The following is a 25368-nucleotide window of genomic DNA, read 5'->3' on the forward strand; positions in this document are numbered from 1 at the left end:
CGCATGATTAAAAAGCAAAGTAAGTCTCTAATATTAGCGACGACTACATTTAAGTTACCGTTTTTTATTTAATTACAGCCTGATTCTGATTTTGTACGAATACTTTTCTGAATCACCCGTCCCCAAGGGGTTAATGCTGTCTGTCTTAATATAAAGTTGCATAGCTGTAGAAAATATTTAATAAACATGAATTTTTTTCAAAAAAAATTGGAATTAAAATGTACATTATATTTTATTGATGTAGGATTAAAAATGAATATTTTAATATAAAAATATATAGATTAAATATTTATTTATTTTTTGATGAATGACTACATTTTTAAACACAATCTGTTACATTTATTTTGTCATTTTAAAAATCAAGAGGGAAAAAAAGAAATCACAATTTTAAATTAAAATTATGGTTTGCTAATTGAAACTTTGCTTTAATAGTTAAAGTACAGGGGTCTATCCAAGTCAAATTTACCTTCACAAATTCAACTTTAGGAAAAACAGTAGAATAATTTCACAAAATATTTTTTCTTAAAATTTCATTTTTGTGTCTCGTAGAAACGATAAATCCATATTTTTGAAATTTTTTTGTGTTGAATTTTTAATATAATTTTTTATTTTCACAAATTATATCTAAATTTCACAAAATAGGTGCCTATCAAAAAAACCTAAACAGACCCCTGATGTACTTTTTAAATTCTCTATTTCATCTAGTCTTTAAATTTCAATCATGCATTCAAAGCTATGTATTATAACGAAAAATTATTTTAGTAAGTTAGAGCTCCTAAAATATTGTTATAATATAGTTTTAATGTTAATTTAATTTTGACTAAACATTTATAAAGTATTTTTAATCATAAATTAAATTTCTTACAGTGTATTTGAATAAAAATCAAAAAAATCCGATTTAAATCAAAAAAATCTATTTTTTATTAAAAAAAATTACGAACCCTGCCAAGTAGTCACCCACCCGTACACAGTAATGCTTGACTGCTGTGTTCTATTGGGGATCATGTCTTAACAATTAGTCCATTTCGAGACTCGCATAACAATCATATTCAAATTCATAGTAACAAAGAATCAAATGAACACTCTAGAGGTGGGCCAAGGACATTATTTACATCCTCGTAAAAATAAACCTACAAATATATTTTATTATTAACTACATTATAAGTATTATTTTTTTTAAGTTTATTAAAACCACACGAAGCAATCGTTATTATGTTACCGTTTCTTATGATGAAGTGTGCATAAATTCTAAATAGGAATGAAGTACAACTTATATTTCTGAACAATAATTTAATTTTTCTTATAATGCTGTTGAAAAACATATTCTTTTATGATTTTTTTTTTAATGGCAGGCACTGAATTTTTTACATTTTCACCTAGGAAGATGCCGGAAGTGTTGCTCAATTAACATTACCCAGTGGGCACCTCTGAAGTCACGGAAGCGAGCAACATTACCCGTCCCACAGATACCCGTTTTATAGGATGGGCCACATTCACACAATAGAGAACAACACACAGAGCAAAACATCCATACCTTGAGCGGGATTCGAACACGCAGCCACTGGCTTCACAGTCAGGCACGCTGACCCCTCGGCCGGCTCTTTCATGTTTCTGAACTACCTGTAACAAACTGGCAAAAAAATAATTGCTACTGATAATGATGAAATGAACAACTTCTTATGAAACATTTACTCATATATACTTAATCCAACAGTAAGAAAAATACTTGCACAGGTACTTGAACAAAAATGATCCCCAAATTTTAGTAATAACCAAGTAGTAGCATAAGAAGGAGAAAAAATGCAATAAATATTGTTAATTTTTCGCAACAACTCTCAATGGCAACAGAGAAAAAAATCACAGAGCAAGTAAAACTAAGCATATAACTCAAAGCCGTCTCTGGGATTCGTATCCTTTTCAGTATTTTTCAATATACTTCATTATTTTTTAAAAATTTTATCGGGTACAAAAATATTTTGGAGATAGTAGTTGAAGCCAACAAGTGAAAATGTTCTTAGATTTGAAACTAATTGCAAAAAGCAAACACAACCTTAAAGTGCTAATTGTACTTTTGGAAAACACTGTGAACAATAAAGACTCATATAAATTCATTTAAGATCATTTGTACCTACACAACAAAAACTAAAGGTCAAAAAGAAAGAAAAATGGCAAATTTTATTTAACACTTTTTAAAAGTTATCACGTTATACATTTTTAAAAGTATTTATCTATAAATATAAAACAGTCTTGATTGATATATACACACAAATTTCAGTTTATTCAAAACAAAATGCCAATAATATTACTACAAAACTTGTGCACTTCAATAGACTAAGGCAAATTCACCATAAAGCTAAGTTAAAATTATTAATGTCGCAATATTGCATTTCCTTTTATAGGTTGCCATACGACTGAATAACTGTGCGACAATAAGGGCATTTTTTTAAATAGTTTCTTTCTTCACATATTTCCATATACTTTGCAGCACACTCTGAGCACATACAGGCATGCTGGCATGGCATAAATTTGGTTGTGACAGCTCTGTCACAACATATCATACATTCAGAATCTGGTTCAGGATGGTTTCGATTAACAGTGTTTGTTTTGGAACTGCGTCTTCCAGTTCTCACTGGTTGAGGTCTTTCACTATTTAGCCATATAATCAGAGCGGTTGCCGCCGCAACAACACCTACAGCTAGAAATAGATATGGATGAGCCATGTTTAACAATTAAATAGCAAGCAAATAAATATCTAGCATTGTCAAAACTGAAAGCAAAGAATTTTAAGTAGAATACATAATGTAGACGAGTGCGACGAGCTCTGTGCGTCAGTTTATAGCTCTCTATTCCTATTACTGAATCTTATTTTTGAGGCTATATAGATAGCAGAAAGTTGCACTGAAAAGTCAGAAATACGAATCGATATTTCAATCAACTCTTTTTTGTGAATCGATTCATCAAGTTCATTTTTGAAAAAGAATCGATTCTTTTTTTTTGACAATATTTTGTACTCTACACTTTATAAGCTTATTCAGAGTTAGTACCATAGATATAAAGGCAGGAAGATCAATCACTCGACCAAACGGACGTCACGGTGAACGTTAACATCACTGGTCTAGTAACTAGTTTGTACTCTATATCCACGCCCTCTAGTGAACTGCGGTGCTTGTTTATTGCAGCTGTACATAATTTGTTCTTTTTTTTTATTTGATTTTTATAAGTTGTAACGATTAATAATAATTGATAACATTCAGTCTCTTTGCCAGAAAAATCTGAAATTCGCAAATTTTATGACACATTTTTTTTCCAGATTTTTTTAAAGATTTATAATTCGTAAAATTAAAAAAAAAAAACTAATATGCTTTTAAAATTTAATTCTTTATATCATTCTGAAATTCAAATATTTGAAATAAAATAAAACACACACTTTATGTACTTACAAAAAATAAGTAAATAAATAAAATAAAGAACATTTTAGTAAACATTCCAAGCTAGCCTGTACAATTAGTTTGCTAGTAAAGCGTTTTCTTGGTTTTCATTTGTGTGTAATGGAAATTCTAATTATTTTCATTCAAAAAGTTTTTCAAAGTACGATTTTACTCCTCTATTTCAATAACAAGGTACTTTGATATCTGGGTCGCGTAAAAAGTTAAAAATATAAGAAAAGTATTTCACAACATCCACTAAGATGACAAATTGTCTGTCAAGGATGATAAAAAAATTAATGGTTAAAAAAATAATTCATTGCGATAATGAACATACAGCTGTAATGTTATTATTGTTCAGTTATCTAAAAGACTTTTTCGTGGTTTTCCTTTGCATTTAACGCAACATTTGATTTGTCTAAATTTTAATTTAATTTTAAATAATATATAGGTTACTACAAAAGCTTTTATAAACATGATTTTACTCTGATATTTAAATTGCAAGTTACTTTGATATCTGGGTCGTGTTAAAAGTTAAAAATATAAGAAAAGTATTTCACAACATCCGCTAAGATGACAAATTGTCTGTCAAGGATAATAAAAAAATTAATGGTTCAAAAAATAATTCATTGCGATAATGAACATACAGCTGTAATGTTATTATTGTTCAGTTATCTAAAAGACTTTTTCGTGGTTTTCCTTTGCATTTAACGCAACATTTGATTTGTCTAAATTTTAATTTAATTTTAAATAATATATAGGTTACTACAAAAGCTTTTATAAACATGATTTTACTCTGATATTTAAATTGCAAGGTACTTTGATTTCTGGGTCGTGTTAAAAGTAAAAAGTGTTTCACAACATCAACTAATATGACAATTAGTCTCTCAAGGATGATAAAAAAAATTAATTGTTGAAAAAATAATTCATTGCGATAATGAACATTTAGCTAGAATCCTATTACCGTTCAGCAATCTAAAAGACTTTTTTGCGGTTTTGCGTAAAATTTGATTATTTCTATTTAGTCTTAATTGAAATAAGTTATTTTCATAACTTTAATGATTATGATTGTACTCCAAGTAACTTATGAGTAATTTTGATTTCTGGGTTGAATTAAAAATAATAAGGACGTTTCCTTATATTCACAAAGATGTTAAGTCATCTATCAAGGATGGGAAGAAAAAAAATTATTGATTATTTAAAAATAACTTCTTTTAGATAATGAACATTTAGCTGGAATACCTATTACCGATAAAAACAATTTGAAAAACGCATTTTTAGTTTTCTTTAGCATGTAACGCAAAATTTGATAATTTAATTTTATTTAAAACAGGTTATTTTTATAACTTTCATAAGTATATAATTGTAATTCGATACTTAAATTGTGGCTTATTTTGTTTTACTGGTTGAGTTAAAAAGAAGAGCTTTTCGTTTATATTCAGCAAGTTGATACCTTATCTATTTCATAATTTTATAACCGTCGTCGAACAGCCGACCTAATTATGTGCTTACGCCTACTCATGTTTAACTCCGTAAATTCAATTTTAAATCATATCCAAAAGACAGGGAGAGTCCTTTATAAAGTATTGAGAGAAATTTGCCTCCATATTGGACTTCTTGATGGAACTAGCCCGCATTTACGTTACATTTTGAGGAAAACATCCCACGGTTAGCCTGACTTCAAGAAGACTCCTGATCTTCTGAACCACAACGGCTAGGACTGATTAATAATAAAAAATGGTTGCTTATAAAAAAATAATTTCATTGAGATAAAGATGAACATTTAGTTGAAATCCTATTTCCGCCAAGCAATCTGAAAAACATTTTCTAGGTTTTCCTTTGCGTGTAACGCAAAATTTTATTACTTTAATTTCAACTTAATCTTGGCTAAAATAAATTATTTTTATAACTTTTATAAACATTGTTTTATGCCGATATTTAAATTGCACGTTACTTTGATTTTTGGAATGAGTTAAAAATTACAAAAAATATGAAGAGCATCTCGCTATATTCACCGAAATAATTGACTGTCTGTCAAAGACGCTAAAAAAATTATTTATTATATAAAAAAAATTCAATACGATTACTGAGCATTTCGCTGGAACTCCTTAAGTGTCAAGCAATCTGAAAGATATTTTCGTGGTTTCCCTTTACGTGTAACGCAAAATATGATTGTTTTCTTAAAAAAAACATTCATAAAGGCAGCAATGTTTAAATATTTACATAAATTATGAATTATTTTATCTATATTCCTTGTAAATCAAAACAAAATGAAGAGCATTTGATTGTGGGCAATTAATTAGCAAGGTACATAGTCTTACGCGGACATTAAGTAATGAATTGGGAGATTTTGATACTGATATATATATATATATATATATATATATATATATATATATATATATATTATAATTATTTGTGCAAAGGCATTAATAAAGATCGGAAATTAATAGATAATACAATCGAGTTCATAATAAATGCTACGAATAATTATTTTCATGAAAAAGATTTTTATTTTTAATTCTCATCGGAAATTTTAACAAATTTACAGTTGCATGGCTTCAAAAAAAATGTGTCATTGATGTGCATTTTTAATTATTACGATTTTAAAACAATAATAGTAAACTTATAAAATTCAAAGGATTTTAGTTTCGAACTCCTTCTGTTAAATCATATTTTTAAATATAAAAAAATGCTAATATAAGCATCGATACTTCAGTTATAATAGAACCAGACGCTTCAAACTAATAACTATGGTTGGATAAGTAAATATCCTTCTTCGGTTTTAATTAATCTAAGTTCTGAAAACCAAAACTAAACAAAACCGAAACTACTGTTTGTAATCTGAATGATCTCTGCTTTTAAAGCTTCAATAAACAAACAAATAAATTATGAGTAATGAATAGACATCTTTAAGCAATATACAAAATAATATACTGGTTTACGGAAATGAAAAAGTTTTAGAATTTAAATTAAATTGCTTTTTAATGATCAACACTGATTACGCGCAATGCAAAGGTACGGAGGGGATGTCAGAAAATAATCACTACGACGACGCGAACGCCACTTTTTGTGCGTAAAACCGGTCTGTCAAAAGCGTGTTGCTTTTCTAAAACCCCCCCGGGAAAGTTAAATGTCCTTATCCCCTATATTAGTCCCTGGTTAGTACTTAAACTTGCTAAACATCCGCATATGCATTTGATACAGCATTTCGTTTATACAATTGGAGCTTGATAAAATCCTATCTCAGTCGAATAGACACAGGTCCATTCTCACTCGAGTATCATGTGAATGACAATCTGTTTGGTTGAAAATATATACATGCGAACAACTGGCCAATAAGGTACTCGTAGTTGCGAGAGTTTTCGCTAGCGGAAAAATCGCATCCATTGAGAATGACCCCAATGTCAACGTTAGCGCACAACCGGTTTGAAGGCTATATACTCACTTGAAGGATGAAGGGAATTCGCGATCGCAACGAACTATAGGGGGCGTTGTTGTATGAGACGCATACCTGTGATTTCTATATGAACCGTCATTCAGTTACTCTGGAGACGTCTTTAATGTAGCGTGTAGCATTGCAACGTTCCTTCTTTAATGTGGCTTATTAAATTTTAAAAAGAAAAATGTTTGATATCCTATCTTATACAACCGAAAACAAGATGGTATCTCTTTTTTTTTTTTTAAAGAAGGAACATCCAAAACACATCTGAAAAATATTTGTAAATAAACAGAAAAAAATATGTATCTTCTTATTAGAGTTAAAACCTAATGCCTGAGAAATAGTTTTACTAAATTTAATGATATAACCTGAAAGGCCTATTTAAACTTTAAATTCCATAGTTTTAAGAATCATATTACTTCAAACATTAAAATAAGCAAAAAGTATACATAAGCTTCATAATTTTATGTAATTTAATTTTGTAAATAAAGTTTTTTGACAAGTAATTTTATCAAAAAAATTTTAAGTTTTAATAAAAATCACTATTTAGAAACTGAAAAACGTAAAGTAAAGAATGCTTACGATACAAAAAAAAAAAAAAAAAAAAAAAGAAAAAAAAAAAAAAAAGAAAACAATTCTAAAAATTCCTTATATTAAAATAAACAACTTTCATGTTTCTTCTTTTTTGATTCATAATCGGACGTAGAAAACCATTCTATAGAAAACTATCATCAAGAAAAAAACTACTTAAAAGTAAAATTTTTTATTTTATAAAAATTAACACTTACCTGCTTTATAAGTCAGAAGAATTCCAAAATGATTTGTTCTTCGATTTCTGTTACCCTTTTTTAGTGATACGAAAATGCGTCTTTGAGATTTGTCAAAAATAGAACAAGATGCAATTTTATTTTTTCTGGAGCGAAATATTTTGCCCATTGTCCACCGAAATCCGATAAACTACTTTGATTTTAAATAAAGTATTTCGTTTTATGATTTGTCACAAGAATTTTAGGTGTAGATTGGTGGCACTTAAAAACAGCCAAATCTGTAGCTGCTGTGGCGTTAATACATAAGTACCGAATTTTTATTCATACTTTTCTGAATCATATTACTTGAAACATTAGAATATGCAAGAAGCATACATAAACACATAATGTTAATACCATTTACGTTTTCAAAAAAAGTATTTCGACAACAATTTTTATCAAAAAATTATAAACTATAAAACGGAAAATAAAGAATTCTTAGGATAAAAAGCGATTTTAAGAATTCTTTACATTGTAATAAAAACTTTCATATAGTTTCTTTTCTTATTATTCTTATAGTTCTTAATCAGACGTAAGAAACCATTCTGTAGAGAACTATCATCAAATAAGAAAATAAAGTTTTACAAGCTAATTTTTTATTATAAAAATCAAAACACTTACCTTCTTTATAAATCCGTAGAGTTCCAAATGAAATGTTCTTCGTTTGAAAGTTTTATTTTCAAATAATGTGTGCATAGATTATCCCTTTATTACTTTTAGTTAACATACCACACATCAAAATTTTATAATTGGGTATACTATAGCCTACGTCACAGATCGTGTTATTCCTACTAAATTTAACTAGTAAACAGCATTTTCTGCGAACCTGATTCCTAGCAACAAGTAAAAGCATCAAACGAAGCGTCTTGTTTATAAGTCGCTACTCGCCAGGTTGGAATTGTATTAGTCTAGTTCCTTTGGAAATAATTTATATTGTTGTTTTACCGAAGTTTATGAATTTAGTAAACATATTTAAAACTCAGTTTAATAATTAAACTAAAAGGTAAATGTTATACCTAGTAAGTGGAAGTAGTTGTGCTTTTTTCATATTATACACAATTGTAAGATCTCGATATGAATTTGAATATGTAGCTTAAAAACAGAACAGCTGAATTCTAGTTGAAATTATCTATTCTTTCAAAACTAAGAAATACTTACCAAGAAAACGATAAAAAAAAATTTATTAATCATCAGCACAAATGACACTATTCGCGATCGCAACGAACTATAGGGGGCGCTGTTGTATGAGACGCATACCTGCGATTTCTATATGAACCGTCATTCAGTTACTCTAGAGACGTCGTTAATGTAGCACGTAGCATTGCAACGTTCCTTCTTTATTGTGGCTAATTAAATTTAAAAAAGAAAAATGCTTGATATTCTTTCTTATGCAAACGAAAACAAAATGGTATATCTTTTTATTAGAGAAGGAATATTCAAAACACATCGGAAAAATATTTGTACATTAACAGAAAAAAATATGTATATTCTTATAAGAGTTAAAACCTAATGCCCGAGAAATAGTTTTACTAAATTTAATGATATAACATGAAAGGCCCATTTAAACTTTACATTCTATAGTTTTAAGAATCATATTACTTCAAAAATTAAAATGAACAAAAAGTATACATAAGCCTCATAATTTTATGAAATTTAATTTTGTAAACAAAGTTTTTTGACAACAATTTTTATCAAAAAATTTCAAGTTTCAATAAAAATCATTATTTAGAAACTAAGAAACGTAAAATAAAGAATGCTGACGAAACAAAAACAAAAAAACAATTCTTTTTTGTCGCCATTTTTAGTGCTACAAAAATTCCTCTTTGGGATTTGCCAAAAACAAAACAAGATGCAATTGTATTTTTTTAGGAGGGAAATATTTTACCGAAAAAACGAAAATGTACCAATTCCCACAACATGAAACTTTATCTTGGTAAACGTACGTTTTGGAAATGTTATTTCATTTGGAATCTTATTTATCAGATTTCATATGGCGCTGTGATTGTTTTGAATCTATGCTAAACTCTATATCGGCTCATTTTCCACCGAAATCCGATTGACTATTTTGATTTTAAATAAAGTGTTTTATTTTATGAATTGTCGCAAAAATTTTCAGTGTAGATTAGCGGCACTTAAAAACCGCCAAATCTGTAGCGGCCGTGGCGTTAATACGTAAGTACCGAATTTTTATTCCATACTTTTCTGAATCATATTACTTCAAACATTGGAACATACAAGAAGTATGCATAAACACATAATGTTATACCATTTAATTGTTCAAAAAAAGTATTTTGAGAACAATTTTTATCAAAAAATTATAAACTAAAAAACGGAAAATAAAGAATTCTTAGGATAAAAAAACGATTTTAAGAATTCTTTACATTGAAATAAAAACTTTCATATTGTTTCTTTTTTTATTATTCTTACAGTTCTTAATCAGACGTAAAAAACCATTCTGTAGAGAACCATCATCAAATGAAAAAAAAAAAAATTACAAGCAAATTTTTTATTGTAAAAATCATTGCACTTACCTGATTTATAATTCCCGGAGAATTCCAAAATGATAAGTTCCTTGTTTGAAAACTTTATTCTCAAATAATAGATACATAGTTTATCCCTTCATTACTTTTAGATAACATACTATACAGCAAAATTTAATAATTGATATGAATTTGAATATGTAGCTAAAAACAGAATAGCTGAATTCTAGTTGAACTTATTCTTTCAAAACTAAAAAATACTTACCAAGAAAACGATTGAAATTAATTAAGAATCAGCACAAATGGCACTATTTCAAGTTATTTGGATAATTTTTATTGTTGTTTTCCGAATTATATGGATACAGAAATAGATACTATTCTATAACGAAGAAGAATATGCTATAACTATTACAATTCTGTATGTTCTGAATTCATATTTATTCACTGGAATGACGAAGGCAATGTTGACTTCACTTTAATTCGTAATGAATTGAAGACAGAAGAAATGCATTTTACCTTAATACACACATCTGTAACAGTATCCGAAATCGGAAGTCATCAGTTGCAAGTTTGTTGATAATAGAAATTAAAAATTATTGAGGAATTTTTCTTCAAATGTTTGGCGTGTTCTGTTCCTGAAAGATTTACTAATATTCTGGAGATTTTTTTCAAGTTCTTCGGCCTTCTCCTTAGGGAAATTTTGTTTCTTATTTGCTGCTAAAAAATGGCGTCTGATTCAGTGAATGATTTTGATGGAACTAAATGAAAACGTGATAAATTAATGTCTGATGTTTACAGGCTCCCGCTAGACGGCGTACTCGAGCGTTGCGATCGCGAATTGTTGTTTTCCGAATTATATAGATACAGAAATATATAGATACAGAAATATATACTGTTCTATAACAAAGAAGAATTCTATAACTATAGCAGTTCTTGACGTTCTGAATTCACATTTCTTTATTGGAATGACGAAAGTAATGTTGACTTCATTTTAATTTGTAATGAATTGAAGACAGAAAAAATTATTTTACCGTAATATACACATCTGTAACAGCAAGTGATCATGAAATTGTAAGTTATGTTGTTGGTAATAGAAAGGTAAAAATTATTGAGAAATTGTTCTTCAAATGCTTGGCGTGTTCTGCTTCAATGTTTGGCATGTTCTGGTTAGTTTTTTCAAGTTCTTCAGCTGTTCCTTAGGGAAATTTTGATTTTTATTTGCTGCTAAGAAAATGGTGTCCGTCATGGCCGATGATTTTGATGGAACTAAATGAAAACGTGATAAATTAACGTCTGATATTTACAGGCTCCCGATAGAGAGCGTACTCGAGCGTTGCGATCGCAAATTGAAATAGCTATTAATGCAATACGTACTGTATGCATCACTCTCTCTCTTTTTCTTTTCATCTACGGTTCCGCAGTGGACTGATCGTTAAGACACGGTTCCCAGCTGATCACCGAAGTCAAGCATCACTGGCTACGGTCAGCGTGCGGGTGGGTGACCACTTGGATCAGTCTGCGTAGGGACCGAGGGTGTGCGGTATTGGTCCTCATTAAACTGTGCTACAGTAAAGTGCTCGACTTCGCGCGCTGGTCGTCGGGCTACCGAAGCGGGGGTGCCATCCCCTCCACAGAGGATCAAAATTGTGATGGCATGTCTTCGGATCATCCTCCGGGATGTTTCCCAGACCGTCGCCAATAGCCCATTGTGCAGCTCTAGTGCGACGTAAATTAACAACAACAACAACAATCTTTTAATCTTCGAAATTAATAAATTCTATTGATAAACAACAATTCAAAAATGGCAACAACAACTGAAAAGCTGTCTTCTCCAGTTTCGGTTCTTCCTTTCAACTAAAAAAGATATTAATGCTGTAAAGCTCAGATATTACTTTTCAGTCCTTTAATATTAAAGAGCGAATTTTTTCATTCACATGGTTAATTTTCGATTTATAAATTTCAGTAAATATGAAGTAAAGCAGAGTTCTATGTTATCGTTTATTATGCCAAGGAGCGGGAGCCATAGAAAATGAAACCGTTGCGCTGATTGGGTAATGAACTTACGTATGAATGCAAATCTCTGATTGGTTGAAAATGAGTTGAATGAGACAAAAAGAGTCGAGAATCGAATGAACGATCCTCTGATTGGTTAAAAATGAGCCGAATGCGAGAAAAAGAATCAAGAGTCGAATAAACGACTCAATGAACTGTTTGCCTATCTCTTAGCATTAAACGAATCATAAAGCCAAATGAATCTATTCTTTTGAACTGTTTCCTATCCCTTAACATTGAAATCGGCTCAAAGAGTTGATTTGGATTTCCAATCAGTTCTTTTGAGTCGTTTTCCTATACTTTAACATTGCATTCGATTCACTGAACTGTTTAAATGATTCAATTGAGCGGTTTTATATCTTTTAACATTAAAGGAACTGTTTTGAGAAACGAATCGATTCTTTTCGCTATTATCTTTTTTTCTAAAATTAAAAGATGCCTTCAGAGGGATGGGGGTGGTTATGAAAAGGGGCAAGTAACTAAAAATTTTCAGAAAAAAGGACAGGTTTTTTTTTTTTAAAGAAAAGATAAAAAAAATATATATTTATTTTTTTAATGATTGAAAAACTGTTTATTGCGAAAAATGTGAGTATTTAGAGTAAATATTCTTTTACTGCTGGGGGGAGGGATATTTTTAATTATTTTATTTATTTTCTTTCCCCCCCCCCTTTCTTTTTTTTTTGTTAGGAATACTTTTAGACAAACTTATTGAATATCAATTCATATCCTCTCACTTTTTCAAGCTTTAATTTTTTAAGTTTTAAAACGCAATTTAACTATTTTTTCATTTTGTTTCACGTTATACAATTTGAATTTTTTTCATTATTATAAGTGAATTTACCGTTTTATTTTTTTTACGAATATCTTTATTATTCATTATTGGTCTTTATATTAACAATTTTTTTTAAAAAAATAATTATTTTTTAATAAAATTGATGAATCAAACAAATATTAAAAAAAATAAAAATATTAAAATTCTAAAAAAGTTATTAGCATTGCCTAGATTAGCAGTTCCTAAATGGTGTTTCGCGGAACCCTTGGGTTCCGTTTAGAATTACAGGGGTTCCACTAGTTAGTACTTTTTATAGCCACATTCAACTGGACCACCCAAGTGGAACATTCTGCTTCTGCACCCTAGAGCCCAAGATCTAAATTGATGGTCCCCAATTGGTGTTCCGGAAAGCTCAATGGTTCCGTGGAAAAGTTACAGCGGTTACACGAGATAGTACTTTTATAGCCCCCCAAGTAGAACATTCAACTTCTGACCCCTAGAGTATGGGATCTAAAAGAGTGGTTCCCAAATGGTGTTCCATGGAACCCTAGAGTTCCGTCAAGAATTGCAAGGGCTTCTCTAATTGGTACTTTTTTTAGCCACATTCGGCTGACCGCTTAACTGGAATATTCTGCTTCTGCACCCTAGAGCCTAAGATCTAAATTAATAGTCCCCAATTGGTGTTCCGTAAAGCCCTATGGTTCCGTGCAGTGGCGTAGCGAGGGGGGAGCAAGGGGGGGCATCATGTCCCGGGCGCTACTCATAAGGGGGCGCCAAATGGTCAGCAAAACAAAAAAAATTGTTGGATAATTTTTATTTTTATTATACTTTAGTTGTGGAAAATATATTTTAAATTTAGTGCCAGTGAAATATAATAAATGCTAATTCGTAAATAAAAAGGAACACTAATCAAACTGTAATAATATATTCATAATAGAAATGACACGTCTTTTCTAATGGCAGGGCTGACATTCTGAAAATAGTGTTCTGAAAGAAGTACAAACATTCTTTCTTTCAGAACACTATTTATTTCTATTTCTATCAATTAAGTGACCTTAATTTCAAATTTGGATTTCTACTAGACGTTGAAAATTTATTAAACAAGGATAATGTTGATAACGACCTTGAAATTTTTTTTAAAAAATTTGGATGAATTTTATAATACAGATTTCAATGGAATAGAACTCTTTATAGAAGTATGTGACTGCAAAATGTTACTCCGCAGTAGAAAAGAAATTGAACTTAAAACTCCATTAGAATCTTTTACTTTTATAATCCCGTATGGAGAAGATGTTTTTCCAAACCTGAGAGTGGCACTTCAAATACTCCTGACTATCTCAGTATCAATTGCTAGCTGCGAATGGTCATTCAGCAAATTAAAATTAATTTTGACGTATACGTATCTACGATCAACGATGGGACAAGATCGTCGAAGTGACCTAGCATTTTTAAGTGGGGAAAGAGAAAAATTTGAAATGATCAACTTTAATGATATTATTGATGTATTTGCTTCATCAAAAGCGGAAAATTTATACATAGTAATTAGCTTTATTAATGTATTATAATCATATTATTAAATATCTGTATCTCCTTAGAGATAATAAATATTTACTTTTTTATTGTTTTAAAACTGCGTGTTTTTAAAATATTTCTTTATAAATATGTAAAATAAATAATAGGTATCTTTTGAACTAATTCTAGATGATCGTATACATTTCAAAATCTAGTCTTGTTTTCTCAACTACATTATTTGTCTCAATTTTAATGTCTAGCTTGAGTCTATGACTTTATTTATTTTACTTTATTTATTTATTACTTTGAGAGTATATTTTACTTAAAATAATAGATGGTTTTCGTATGGGGGGGGCGCCAAAAAGGTATTGTGCCCCGGGCGCGAGTTAAGCTCGCTACGGCACTGGTTCCGTGGAAAGGTTACAGCGGCTACACGAGATAGTACTTTTATCAGGTGTTCCACCGAAAGAACGTTAATTATTTAGAGTTCCATGGCAGAAAAATATTGAGAGCCCCTGACCTAGATCAACTAATTCAAATACTAAAACAGTCTAAACTAATTTGTACGACCACCTTTTATAAAGACTCTTCCATTATAACGACCATTAAAAAAAGAATCAAAGAATCGATTCATATAACCGTTCATTTTAGTGAATTGATTCTAAAGAATCGATTCATTTAAATGAATCGATTGGCACATCAATAGTCAGAAACGGTTTCGGTTTGTGGCTTGGAAGAATTTGTAGAGGAATTCGCGATCACAACGCTCGAGTATGCCCTCTAGCGAGAGACTGAAAATATCGGGCATTAGTTCCCACATAACCATTGGCAATGATGGACGCCATTTTCTTAGCAGCAAATAAGAAGCAAAATTTCCCTAAGGAAAAGGTAGAACTTCTTGAAAAAACTAACCAGAACATGCCAAACATTGAAACAGAACACGCCAAGCATATCTGAAGAACAATTTCTCAATAATTTTTACCTTTCTATTACCAACTACATAACTTCCAATTTCATGATCACTTGTTGTTACAGATGGGTGTATTACAGTAAAATAATTTTTTCCGTCTTCAATTCATTACAAATTAAAGTGAAGTCAACATTGCTTTCGTCATTCCAATGAATAAAGTGAATTCAGAACTTACAGAATTGTAATAGTTATAGAATATTCTTGTGGTGTGCCTCGGCAACCATCCAGTCCCCAAGTATGTGCCTCGACAACCCTCCTGACCACTCCGAAACGAACTGAAGTGAGGTAAATCCAGCCGGCATAACCGGTTGAAAACCCCCCTCATGCTCACTTCCAAACTGACTCGCATGGAGAGAGGACGTGTTCCTCAAACCTTCTTTACCATTATCTACAGGGTAACAAAAATATATAGGGATCATTTTTGAATGTTTATATTTCCAAAATTTATTACATAAATTCAGCGATGCTTCTCATTATGTCGACCACCGGCATAATAGATTTGTCTACAACGCTTCGGCCAGGATTTTAAAGCCCGCAAAATGATTTCCTGGGGGATTTTCTTCACCTCTTCTCTAATAGCTCTTTGAAGGCCTCTCAATGTAGAAATTCTTCGCTTATTCAGTTTGTTTTTCAGATGTCCCCATAGGAAATAGTCGCATGGTGCAGCATCGGGACTGTTTGGAATCCATTGTTCTGGTCTCAGGAATTGCACTTGCTGATCTGTTAGGAATTTCTGGGTGACCTTAGATGCATGCGATGGGGCAGAGTCCTGATGGAACACAGCATCACCATTAGGGTGCAATCTGCAGTAATCATCCTTAAGAAAGGGCTTTAATATCTTCTGTATATAATACTCAGAATTTATTTTGGCCCCAGGTTTCACAAATCGAGGTTTGGTCACACCATGGGCGGATATGCCCATTCAAACCATTACGCCTTTGGGATGAGGCACCGTGGTTGATGGTGTCAAGTCTCGCCTGTTCTGCCCGCGACTAAGATATTGAACTTTAGATTTAGCATTGGTATCAGATAGATAGATCCAAGCTTCATCAGTTGTAATGAACTTTCGTCATCTGTCCTTACGGGGAAGCTTGTAGAGGGGCCATGAACGTTGCCTCCTAGTCTGCACCGATCTCTCACTTAAATGATGACATTTAGGTTTTTTATGGCATTCTTTCTTCAACTTTTGTTTTAGTTTATAGCTTACAACTTGCTGGCTCACGTTAAGAGCTTTAGCCATGCTTGCCTGTGTTGGTGGATCCGGTTTTGATGTCATCTTATCAAGCTTCTGCAAATTTGATTTTTTCAATTTGCTTGGCCGTCCACTTCTTTTTGGTTTTGCATTATTTTACATCGATCCGAGTTTTGAATTCTTGATGCGACTGATATGGCTGAGTGAAATCGCAATACCTTTCTTTTTAAAATGGGTTTGTATAATCCTGTGGCTCCAGCAAAGTTCTAAAAATGCTTGTACTTGACCAATTAACTTTTTGTCAAGTTTCTTCTAAGGCATTTTTGTGATTTTATGAAATAGTATTGCAATTGAAAGTCTAATAGCAGAGCTTTAGATCAGTTAGCTATATATGTAAAAAGGTTTTAAAACTTTAGTGGTAGATAGCCGCAAAAGTGATCCCTATACTTTTTTGTTGCCCTGTAAATTCTTTACAATATAAGTTTTCATTATATGTTTTTGTTGTACATTAAATTTTCCTTAACTTAAACTTTTCCATTCTTCATTTTTATTCGTAATTAACTAGATCAAATGATTTTTAATAACATGTTATTCTTAACTTTAAAGCACACACGTGCTATAATTGGTGGACCCGGACTTAAACTTTAAATTGATTCTTTATTTAATCGGAACTTTCCTAGCAATATAATAAATTTAAATCTATTAGCAATATGTTTATTTTAATTTTATTCATATTCTTTTTTATGTTCAAAATTTTGTATGTCATACCCACGTGTCTGTGTCTGATTCTGTGGTAGTACTGTGCGCGTTTTTTTATCTCGTGGATTAGTGTGTATATAGCGTAGGGAATGCTTTCAAATTAATTTATAAATATTTTACCTTTATTCTATATGTTGTTTTGATTTTTTTTTGTCAAAAAATGCCGGAAAACGAACAGCCAGGAGACGTGGTGAATGAAGGAGCTTTAGTTAACATTCAACCTTCTCAAATTTCTCGCGTAGCAATCAAACCTCCTCCGTTCTGGAAAAACAATCCCGTGTTATGGTTTGCACAGTTAGAATCGCAATTTTCAATTTCTCAAATTTCTACCGACGCTACCAAGTTTCATCACGTTGTAGCAGCTATTGAATCTGACATACTTAACTCTGTTCAGGATTTAGTTTTAAACCCACCAGCTGCAAACAAATATACAGCTTTAAAAAATCGCTTAATTAGTATTTTTTCAGAGAGTGAAACTTCTAAAATTAGAACACTTTTGCAAGGACTAGAGTTAGGTGATCAACGTCCCTCCTATTTGTTAGCTCGAATGCGAGAACTAGCAGGATCTCATATTAGCGAAAACATTCTTAAATCGCTGTGGTTAGCCAGATTGCCTCAAAATATACAAGCTATTCTTGCTGCGTCAAACGAAAATTTAACTCAATTAGCTGCAATGGCTGATAAGATTATTGAACTCGCTAGCCCTATTCAAATAAATTCTGCTGAATCAGTTGTAACTAGCCTACACTTTACGATCAAATTTCTGAACTTACCAAACAAATTAATGAACTAAAAACTAGTTTTCAGGAAGCTCAGCAAAATAGACAAGGACGTGAGCGAACTAATACCTATCGGGGTAATAGAAATCATAGTAGGTCCCGTTCTAGACAAAATTATTACCGTGAACCACAGAATAACATGTGTTTTTATCACACTAACTTTGGAGATGGAGCTAGAAAATGCAAACCCCCATATACTTTTCAAAATTCGGGAAACCAACAGGGCAGCCACTCCAGGCCATGAGTGGCGAACGCCATATTGATCGTATTTATTTGGTCGATGCCTCTACGAAATTAAAAGTTTTGATAGACACAGGCGCAGATGTTGCAGTCATTCCGAAATTTTGTTCAAAAGCTAATTATCCAGAAACTTTGGTCCTATATGCTGCAAATGGTTCTAAAATCCAAACATATGGTACTAAATTAATAAATCTTAGTTTAAATTTACGCAGGAAATTTTCTTGTAACTTTATTATAGCCGATGTAACTCAGGCAATCATTGGAGTTGATTTTTTGAATCATTTTAATTTATTGGTCGATGTTCGTAACAACTGTTTAATTGATAAATTAACTAATTTAAAATCAACTGGTTTCCCCTCAAACAAATCAACTCAAATTATAGAAATTACTCCAGTTCTAAATAACTCCCCTTTTCAGCAAATTTTGAATGAATTTCCATCGTTGAGAAACCCTTCATAAATAACTTCCAAATAACTCCGAATCGTTGGTTTATCACCATATTGGGACTCTCGGACAACCCGTTTATGCCAAACCCAGAAGACTCTCGCCCGCCCGGTATACCCTACACTGATGTTTCTTTAAGGTTAAGTGCCACTGACCGGTATACATTTGCCCGGTATACCCTACACTGATGTTTTTTTAAGGTTAAGTGCCACTGCCCAGTATACCCTACACTGATGTTTTTTTAAGGTCAAGTGCCATTGCCCGGTATACATTTGCCCGATACTCCAAACACTGATGTTTCTTCTAATCTATCGTCAGTAAGTATTAAAATATAGTGTAGCGTATCTACCACTACAAAATTACAACTACAATTCACTAGTATATAAGACATGTTAACTCGACTCTATGTCGGGGTACCTTTTCATAGATGAAGGTTGACATGGTCTGTAACTACTCTCCCCACATTGGTGACCCGGACGTGATGTGAACACGCCTACCTTGGCAAAACGCCCACTTTGATCTGGATACGCCTACATCGGCAGTAACGCCTACTTCGTTGGATGGTCCACATTGAATAGTTGACTTGCTACTTGTGACTGCAACATTATCCACCTCCTCGCACTGTTGCTACTCAGTCTCGAGCACACAACGTCGGCCTGCATACACTCGACTGCTAAAGGCAACACAAGAGCGACTACGACCATGAAGTTAATACACCTCTCACATTCAGCACTCAAAAAAAAAAATACGGTGATCTTAGTACAGCTCTCCCGGCTTCGCACAAAAACAGCAATGATTCAACTAGTGGTATCCATTCATCGAATTATATCACAGGTATAATTCTGGTGGAGGAGTACTGTAGCGTATCTACCACTACAAAATTACAACTACAATTCACTAGTATATAAGACATGTTAACTCGACTCTATGTCGGGGTACCTTTTCATAGATGAAGGTTGACATGGTCTGTAACTACTCTCCCCACATTAGAATAAATATAAATATATTAAATAAATATAATAATATTAACGAATAAATTAATATAAACCAAAGCTATGTGATTGTTGACATTCACCGGTGAGAGTCAGAAATAAGGGTATTTAGCAAATATTTCGGACATACACCAAGCGACTACGTGAATGTTGACATTCACCGGTGAATGTCGGCATTCTCCAGATTTCGGTGTTTCTCCGAACACCGAAATCTGTATATATATATATATATATATATATATATATATATATATATATATATATATATATATATATATATATATATATATATATATATCCAGTATAATATTACCTTGCGCACATCCATTTCGGGCCCATCCTTGGTAACTAACAAATCAAAACTCATAATAACAAATCACTTCAGCAGTGCAGTAAGAACGACACTTTAAAATCCTCTTGTTACACTCAATTTGCGCTTTTGTTTTCATATTTTGTAATCTGGCAATCTTTCTGCGAAAACATTTTTAAATCATTCTTGAAAAATATCCGTCCATGTAAGTTGTTATGATTTTGCTACTCGCTTTATAGTCCCCCCTTTTTAATGTTTTTTCCTTTTATTTTATTTTATTATCTGTTTTCACTTGTTATTTTTGCTTGTTGTGATGTATTTTATTTGTAGTTATTTTATAAAAAATTTTTTTGAGTGCTCCTCACACTATTGTATTAATATATTTTGCTTTGGCTTTATTGATACAATATCAGAGAGCACTCTGTTTTGCGGATATAATCGTGTGGGCTGAAGAAAAGATTATATCTTTTTTTCCGGCTTTTTTCCGGTTTTTTAATTAACATTTCGCTTTTTTTTTTTTTTTTTTTTTTTTAAATAAAATTTTGCTTGTTATTTTTTACTTATTATTTACTTATTACCCCCCTTTTTTTCATATGTCTATAATTTTTCTTTGTTTTGTTCTTCATTTTGAACTTATATATATATATGGGTCATTCTCACAAAAACAGTCATTTTCATGTCCCCAGTATATTTTATGTTTGTTTTACAGCTTACGAAAAAAACAAATTCAGGGAAAGTGTCCTTCAGAATGCAAGCTAACAAAAGAATAAAAATAAAATTATAAATTTTTATTTTTTATTTACTTTAGGTAATTAAAATATACCAATATGTCATTCCCTCACTTGTCCCCACTGCTGATTTAAAAAAAGAAAAAAATTGTTTCTGAAATAAAAAATTTTTTTTTACAGATTCGTGTTTTTTATTTCAGAATACTGAAATATAGAATTTAGAAAATCAATTTTAAATTTAATTTCTGATAAAAATATTAACACAGCACTATTTTAAACTTTGTCCCCAGTGTTTCGCGTCATTCCCTCATGACAATGTTCTTATGACCTGCAATCTTCTTAGAATAAAAATATTTTAATAAAAACTTCAGAAGTTAACAACTGGCATCATAGAACAAAATTGCAGTATGTTTCCATCTTCAACTTAAAGAAGCTTTGCTGTGGAATAAATTTGAATGAATCAAATCTGGTAAAATTTTTTACATTTGTCATTCCCTCATGTCATTTTTTAGAGTAAAATAAAATACAACTTCATCGAGAAAGTGGATAATTATATGTTGCTTTCTTGTATGAATATAATTGTATGTGATTGACTTCAGAAGTAAATTAGGCCTAACTGTTATTTTTAAATTTTATTGAATTCATCATTCCCTCACTAGTGTATAAAGTGAGGGAATGACGCTAAAGTGAGGGAATGATTCAAGATGAGTATATTATAAAAATTTTTTTTGTTCCATCGTGCCAGTCAATTTTATTTCCCAAACCTGTAAAAACTATTAAATATATAAGACTAAATTATAATAAATATTAGATATACTTAGTATGTTATCATTTTCAAGCTTTAGGTAGATGTAACTTAGATAAAAACATGTATTAAAATAAAATATCATTTCCTCACTTTTTAAATAGTGAAAATAATTAATTTACTTATTAATTAATTTGAAAAATAAATTAAAAAATTAATAAATTAATTTATTAAATTAATTAATTTATTTATTAAATTAATTAATTAATTATTAATTATTATAAATTAATTAATTATAAATTATTTAAAAAAATTAATTATTTTAATTATTAAGTATAATTTATAGGATATATACTTTCTTTTAATGCCATAACATATTTCTATTAATATAAAAAGTTTCAGAGCTTTTTATTCACTTTACTTTTTTGGGATTTATGAACTGAAAAATGACAGTTTTCGTGAGAATGACCCATATATATATATATATATATATATATATATATATATATATATATATATATATATATATATATATATATATATATATATATATATATATATATATATATATATATATATTAATTTTTTTAGCATAGAACATTTACCTTTTATTTGTTAGTTAATAATTTATTCAAATTTAGTTTATGTAACAAACACTATTAATCCTATTCTATGTTGTTATAGTAAAAAAGTGTACGTACCTGATATAACAATCAAAAAGGACACCAGCAAAAGAACAGTAGTCAATTTCATTTTTTTTCAGTTTAAAGTTGAAACCTTAACTTACTTATCTTACTTACTTATCCTCTACGTGCCTTGGGCACTTACGGCCTCTAGCATATCCTCCCAACGCCTCCTGTCTTTAGCAATAGATCTTGCTTCCTCCCAGCCAGATATTCTACATTCTTTTAATTCACCATAAAACATGCGCTGGATGGCAAGTCTGGGTCTTCCTCTTGTTCTTTTACCATCAGGGGCCCATGTAAGCGCAACAGATGAAATTTTTTCTTTGGGCATTCTAAGGATATGTCCGAGCCAGCTCCATCTTCGTTTTTTAATTTCATCTTCGATTGTTTTTATTTTAGCTTTCTTTAATAGATTTTTATTTGATACTTTGTAAGGCGAGAAAATTTTAAAAATAAATCTTAAACATTTGTTTTGAAAGGTTTCTAATTTTTGTATTTCGATCTTAGTCTGTTTCCAGGTTTCTGCGCCATATAATAGTACTGCTCTAACAATAGCTTTGTAAACAACTATTTTTGTCTTCATTTCAATATTTGACTCTCTCCAAAATTTATGTAATCCCTTAAAACATGTTCTTGCTTTGATTATTCTCTGTCTAATATCTTCACTACTTCCACCTTTTTTATCTACAATAGAACCTAAATAGCTAAATGACTCTATGTCATCTATTTCGTGATTTTCGATTTTAATTTTGTCATTTTTCTTTTGATTTATTCTCATTACTTTAGTTTTCTTCTTGTTCATGAATAAACCTACACTATTTGAATATTTGCTGAATTTGTCTGTTGATGACAGTTATCTAACCTTAACTATAAAAATAAATAAATGAAACAAGGGGTGCAGATTAAAATAATTGACTAATTTAATTTTCAAACGTCATTTTTGTGGGAAAATTATCAGTAGGACTTGGTTGTAACTTTAACATAAATAAATCTATTCCAAAAACACACAACTAAATAGATTTTAAATACTTTCGAGAATTAAGTTACAAGTTAAATTTTTGAATGAGAAAAAATATGCTTTAAAATGCTTCTCTACTTTTGACCGAACTCAACAGTCGATGCCGTACATCAAGTGTTCAAAATAACAACATCAAAAGGAAACGAAAATCAAAAATTTATCCAAGATGGCGGAGGTAGTACTCTTAAGAATCGAAACAATACTTACACGAATGAGATGTCTTAAAACAAAATTGATAAGAGTTGGAACGAATTTATATTAAAGTCATTGCTTGTTTACTATGATTACAAAAAGGTTATATTGATTGAATTTTGACTTTTTCGTGCAATTCTAATTAGTAAGGCCCGGATTTTGATGACATTTGCATTTTTTTGCATTTTTTGCATTTTTGGACATTTTTTGTCCTTCAGATTTATAGGGCATTTTTTTTAAATTTTGGGGTGTATTTTGTATTATAAAGCATTTTTTAAGGTTTTTGTTAAATTTTTCCAATTTTTATTATTTTTTGGGGTATTTTTATTACATGAAATGCATGATTTGTCCTATAATTTTACATTTCATATTGTAACTCTCAAAGAATGTTTCAAAACATTTGCTCCTAGTCAGCTTTGCCCCCTAAACCAGTAATCACACGATGGGGTACCTGGTTGAATGCATGCGTATACTACAATGAAAATTTTAAGATAGTGAAGTCTATCGTCAGTACTTTTGATTCAGAAGATGCTGCATTAATTTAGATAGCGCAAAACGTGTTCGCTTCTGATAAAATCGAAGGAAACTTAGCATTTATCAAGTTTAACTTTGCTATTGAGTCCTCGACAATTACAAGCCTGCAGAAACAAGAATTGGAACTTTGTGATGCAATAAATTATGTTGATGTAGCGAGTCGAGTGTTGCAACACGCAAGGGGAAAAATAGGACAAAGTGTAGCAGCTAAATTGAATAAAGCTTTGGAGAAGAGCACTGGCTTCCAAACAATGAAGAAAATCTCTAGGATACTAACAGGTGAAGTAACAAATTTTCAAATTGAAGAAGAATTGTCAGTAAGTGAGACCGTCTTTTTCAAGTACGCACCATTAAGTAGACGTTGAAAGAAGCTTCTCCAGGTATAAAGATTTACTTTCAGACAAGAGACGCTCGTTTACATTTCAAAATATCAAAAAACATTTAATAATCCAATGAAATTCTGATATTTAGTATTATTATTAGATGTAAGTTGTTATATTCATTAAAGTTTCTGTACAAAATGAAAATGTTTTGGTGTCAATATGTTTTTCTCTTTTTTTTGTTATTTTAGGATATAACACATATTTTTAAAACTTTAATGAACGTAGAACAAGTATTACATTGCTTTATAGTTTTTGAAATGACTCATAATTTTAAAGAGTAAAACATTGTTTTAGTTCGATATTTTTACTTTAAGTCACGTCATATGGCAATTTTAGCGCAATTTTCGCATTTTTAGTGCATTTTTAAGGGCATTTTTTGCACTTTTTAAGGCCATTTTTGGCATTTTTTAAGGACATTAGTTGAGATTTTTTAGGTCATCAAAATCCGGGCTCTACTAATTAGGCATATCATGTTTATCTTAATCGCTATAAATTATTAAAGTAAAGAAAACAAAGCTGCGTTTCTAACAATTGAATTTTGACTTTTCGTGTCATTCAAATTGGCAAATCACACTATATTTGATTTATATATTTGATCATACTGCATTTCCAAATTAAAAAAAAGAAAGAAAAAAAACGTAAGCTGTGTTTGTAAGATTAACTAAGCCTTCCATAAAGATAAGGTTTTCTTCAATAAGCTTTTTTGCAAACATAGAAACATCTCTAAATAAGTTAGAAATCAAATGCTTTATTATTTAAGCTTAACCTTGGGCATTGTGCCCATTCGAGAGGAAGTTTCACGACTTAGATTAAATGACAATCTAAATCGGCTAAAATAATTATGGCTTACAACAATAAAATAAATTACAAAAACTAATTAGCACTTTTCTTTAAGATGTTGGAAAGT

General features: G+C 30.7%; 1 protein-coding gene across 1 annotated transcript; it reads left to right on the top strand.

The window, feature by feature from the left end:
- The first annotated feature begins 17570 nt into the window (after positions 1-17570).
- On the top strand, positions 17571-18203 carry LOC147814255 (uncharacterized). The gene has a single exon (XM_087160294.1). It carries the CDS (start codon positions 17571-17573, stop codon positions 18201-18203), a length of 633 nt encoding a protein of 210 aa, XP_087016420.1.
- Positions 18204-25368: the final 7165 nt, after the last annotated feature.

This window comes from Parasteatoda tepidariorum, chromosome 3 (genome assembly GCF_982258835.1).
Source record: "Parasteatoda tepidariorum strain Cologne lab strain chromosome 3, Ptep-v5.0, whole genome shotgun sequence".
In the NCBI taxonomy this organism is placed as follows: Eukaryota; Metazoa; Arthropoda; class Arachnida; order Araneae; family Theridiidae; genus Parasteatoda; species Parasteatoda tepidariorum.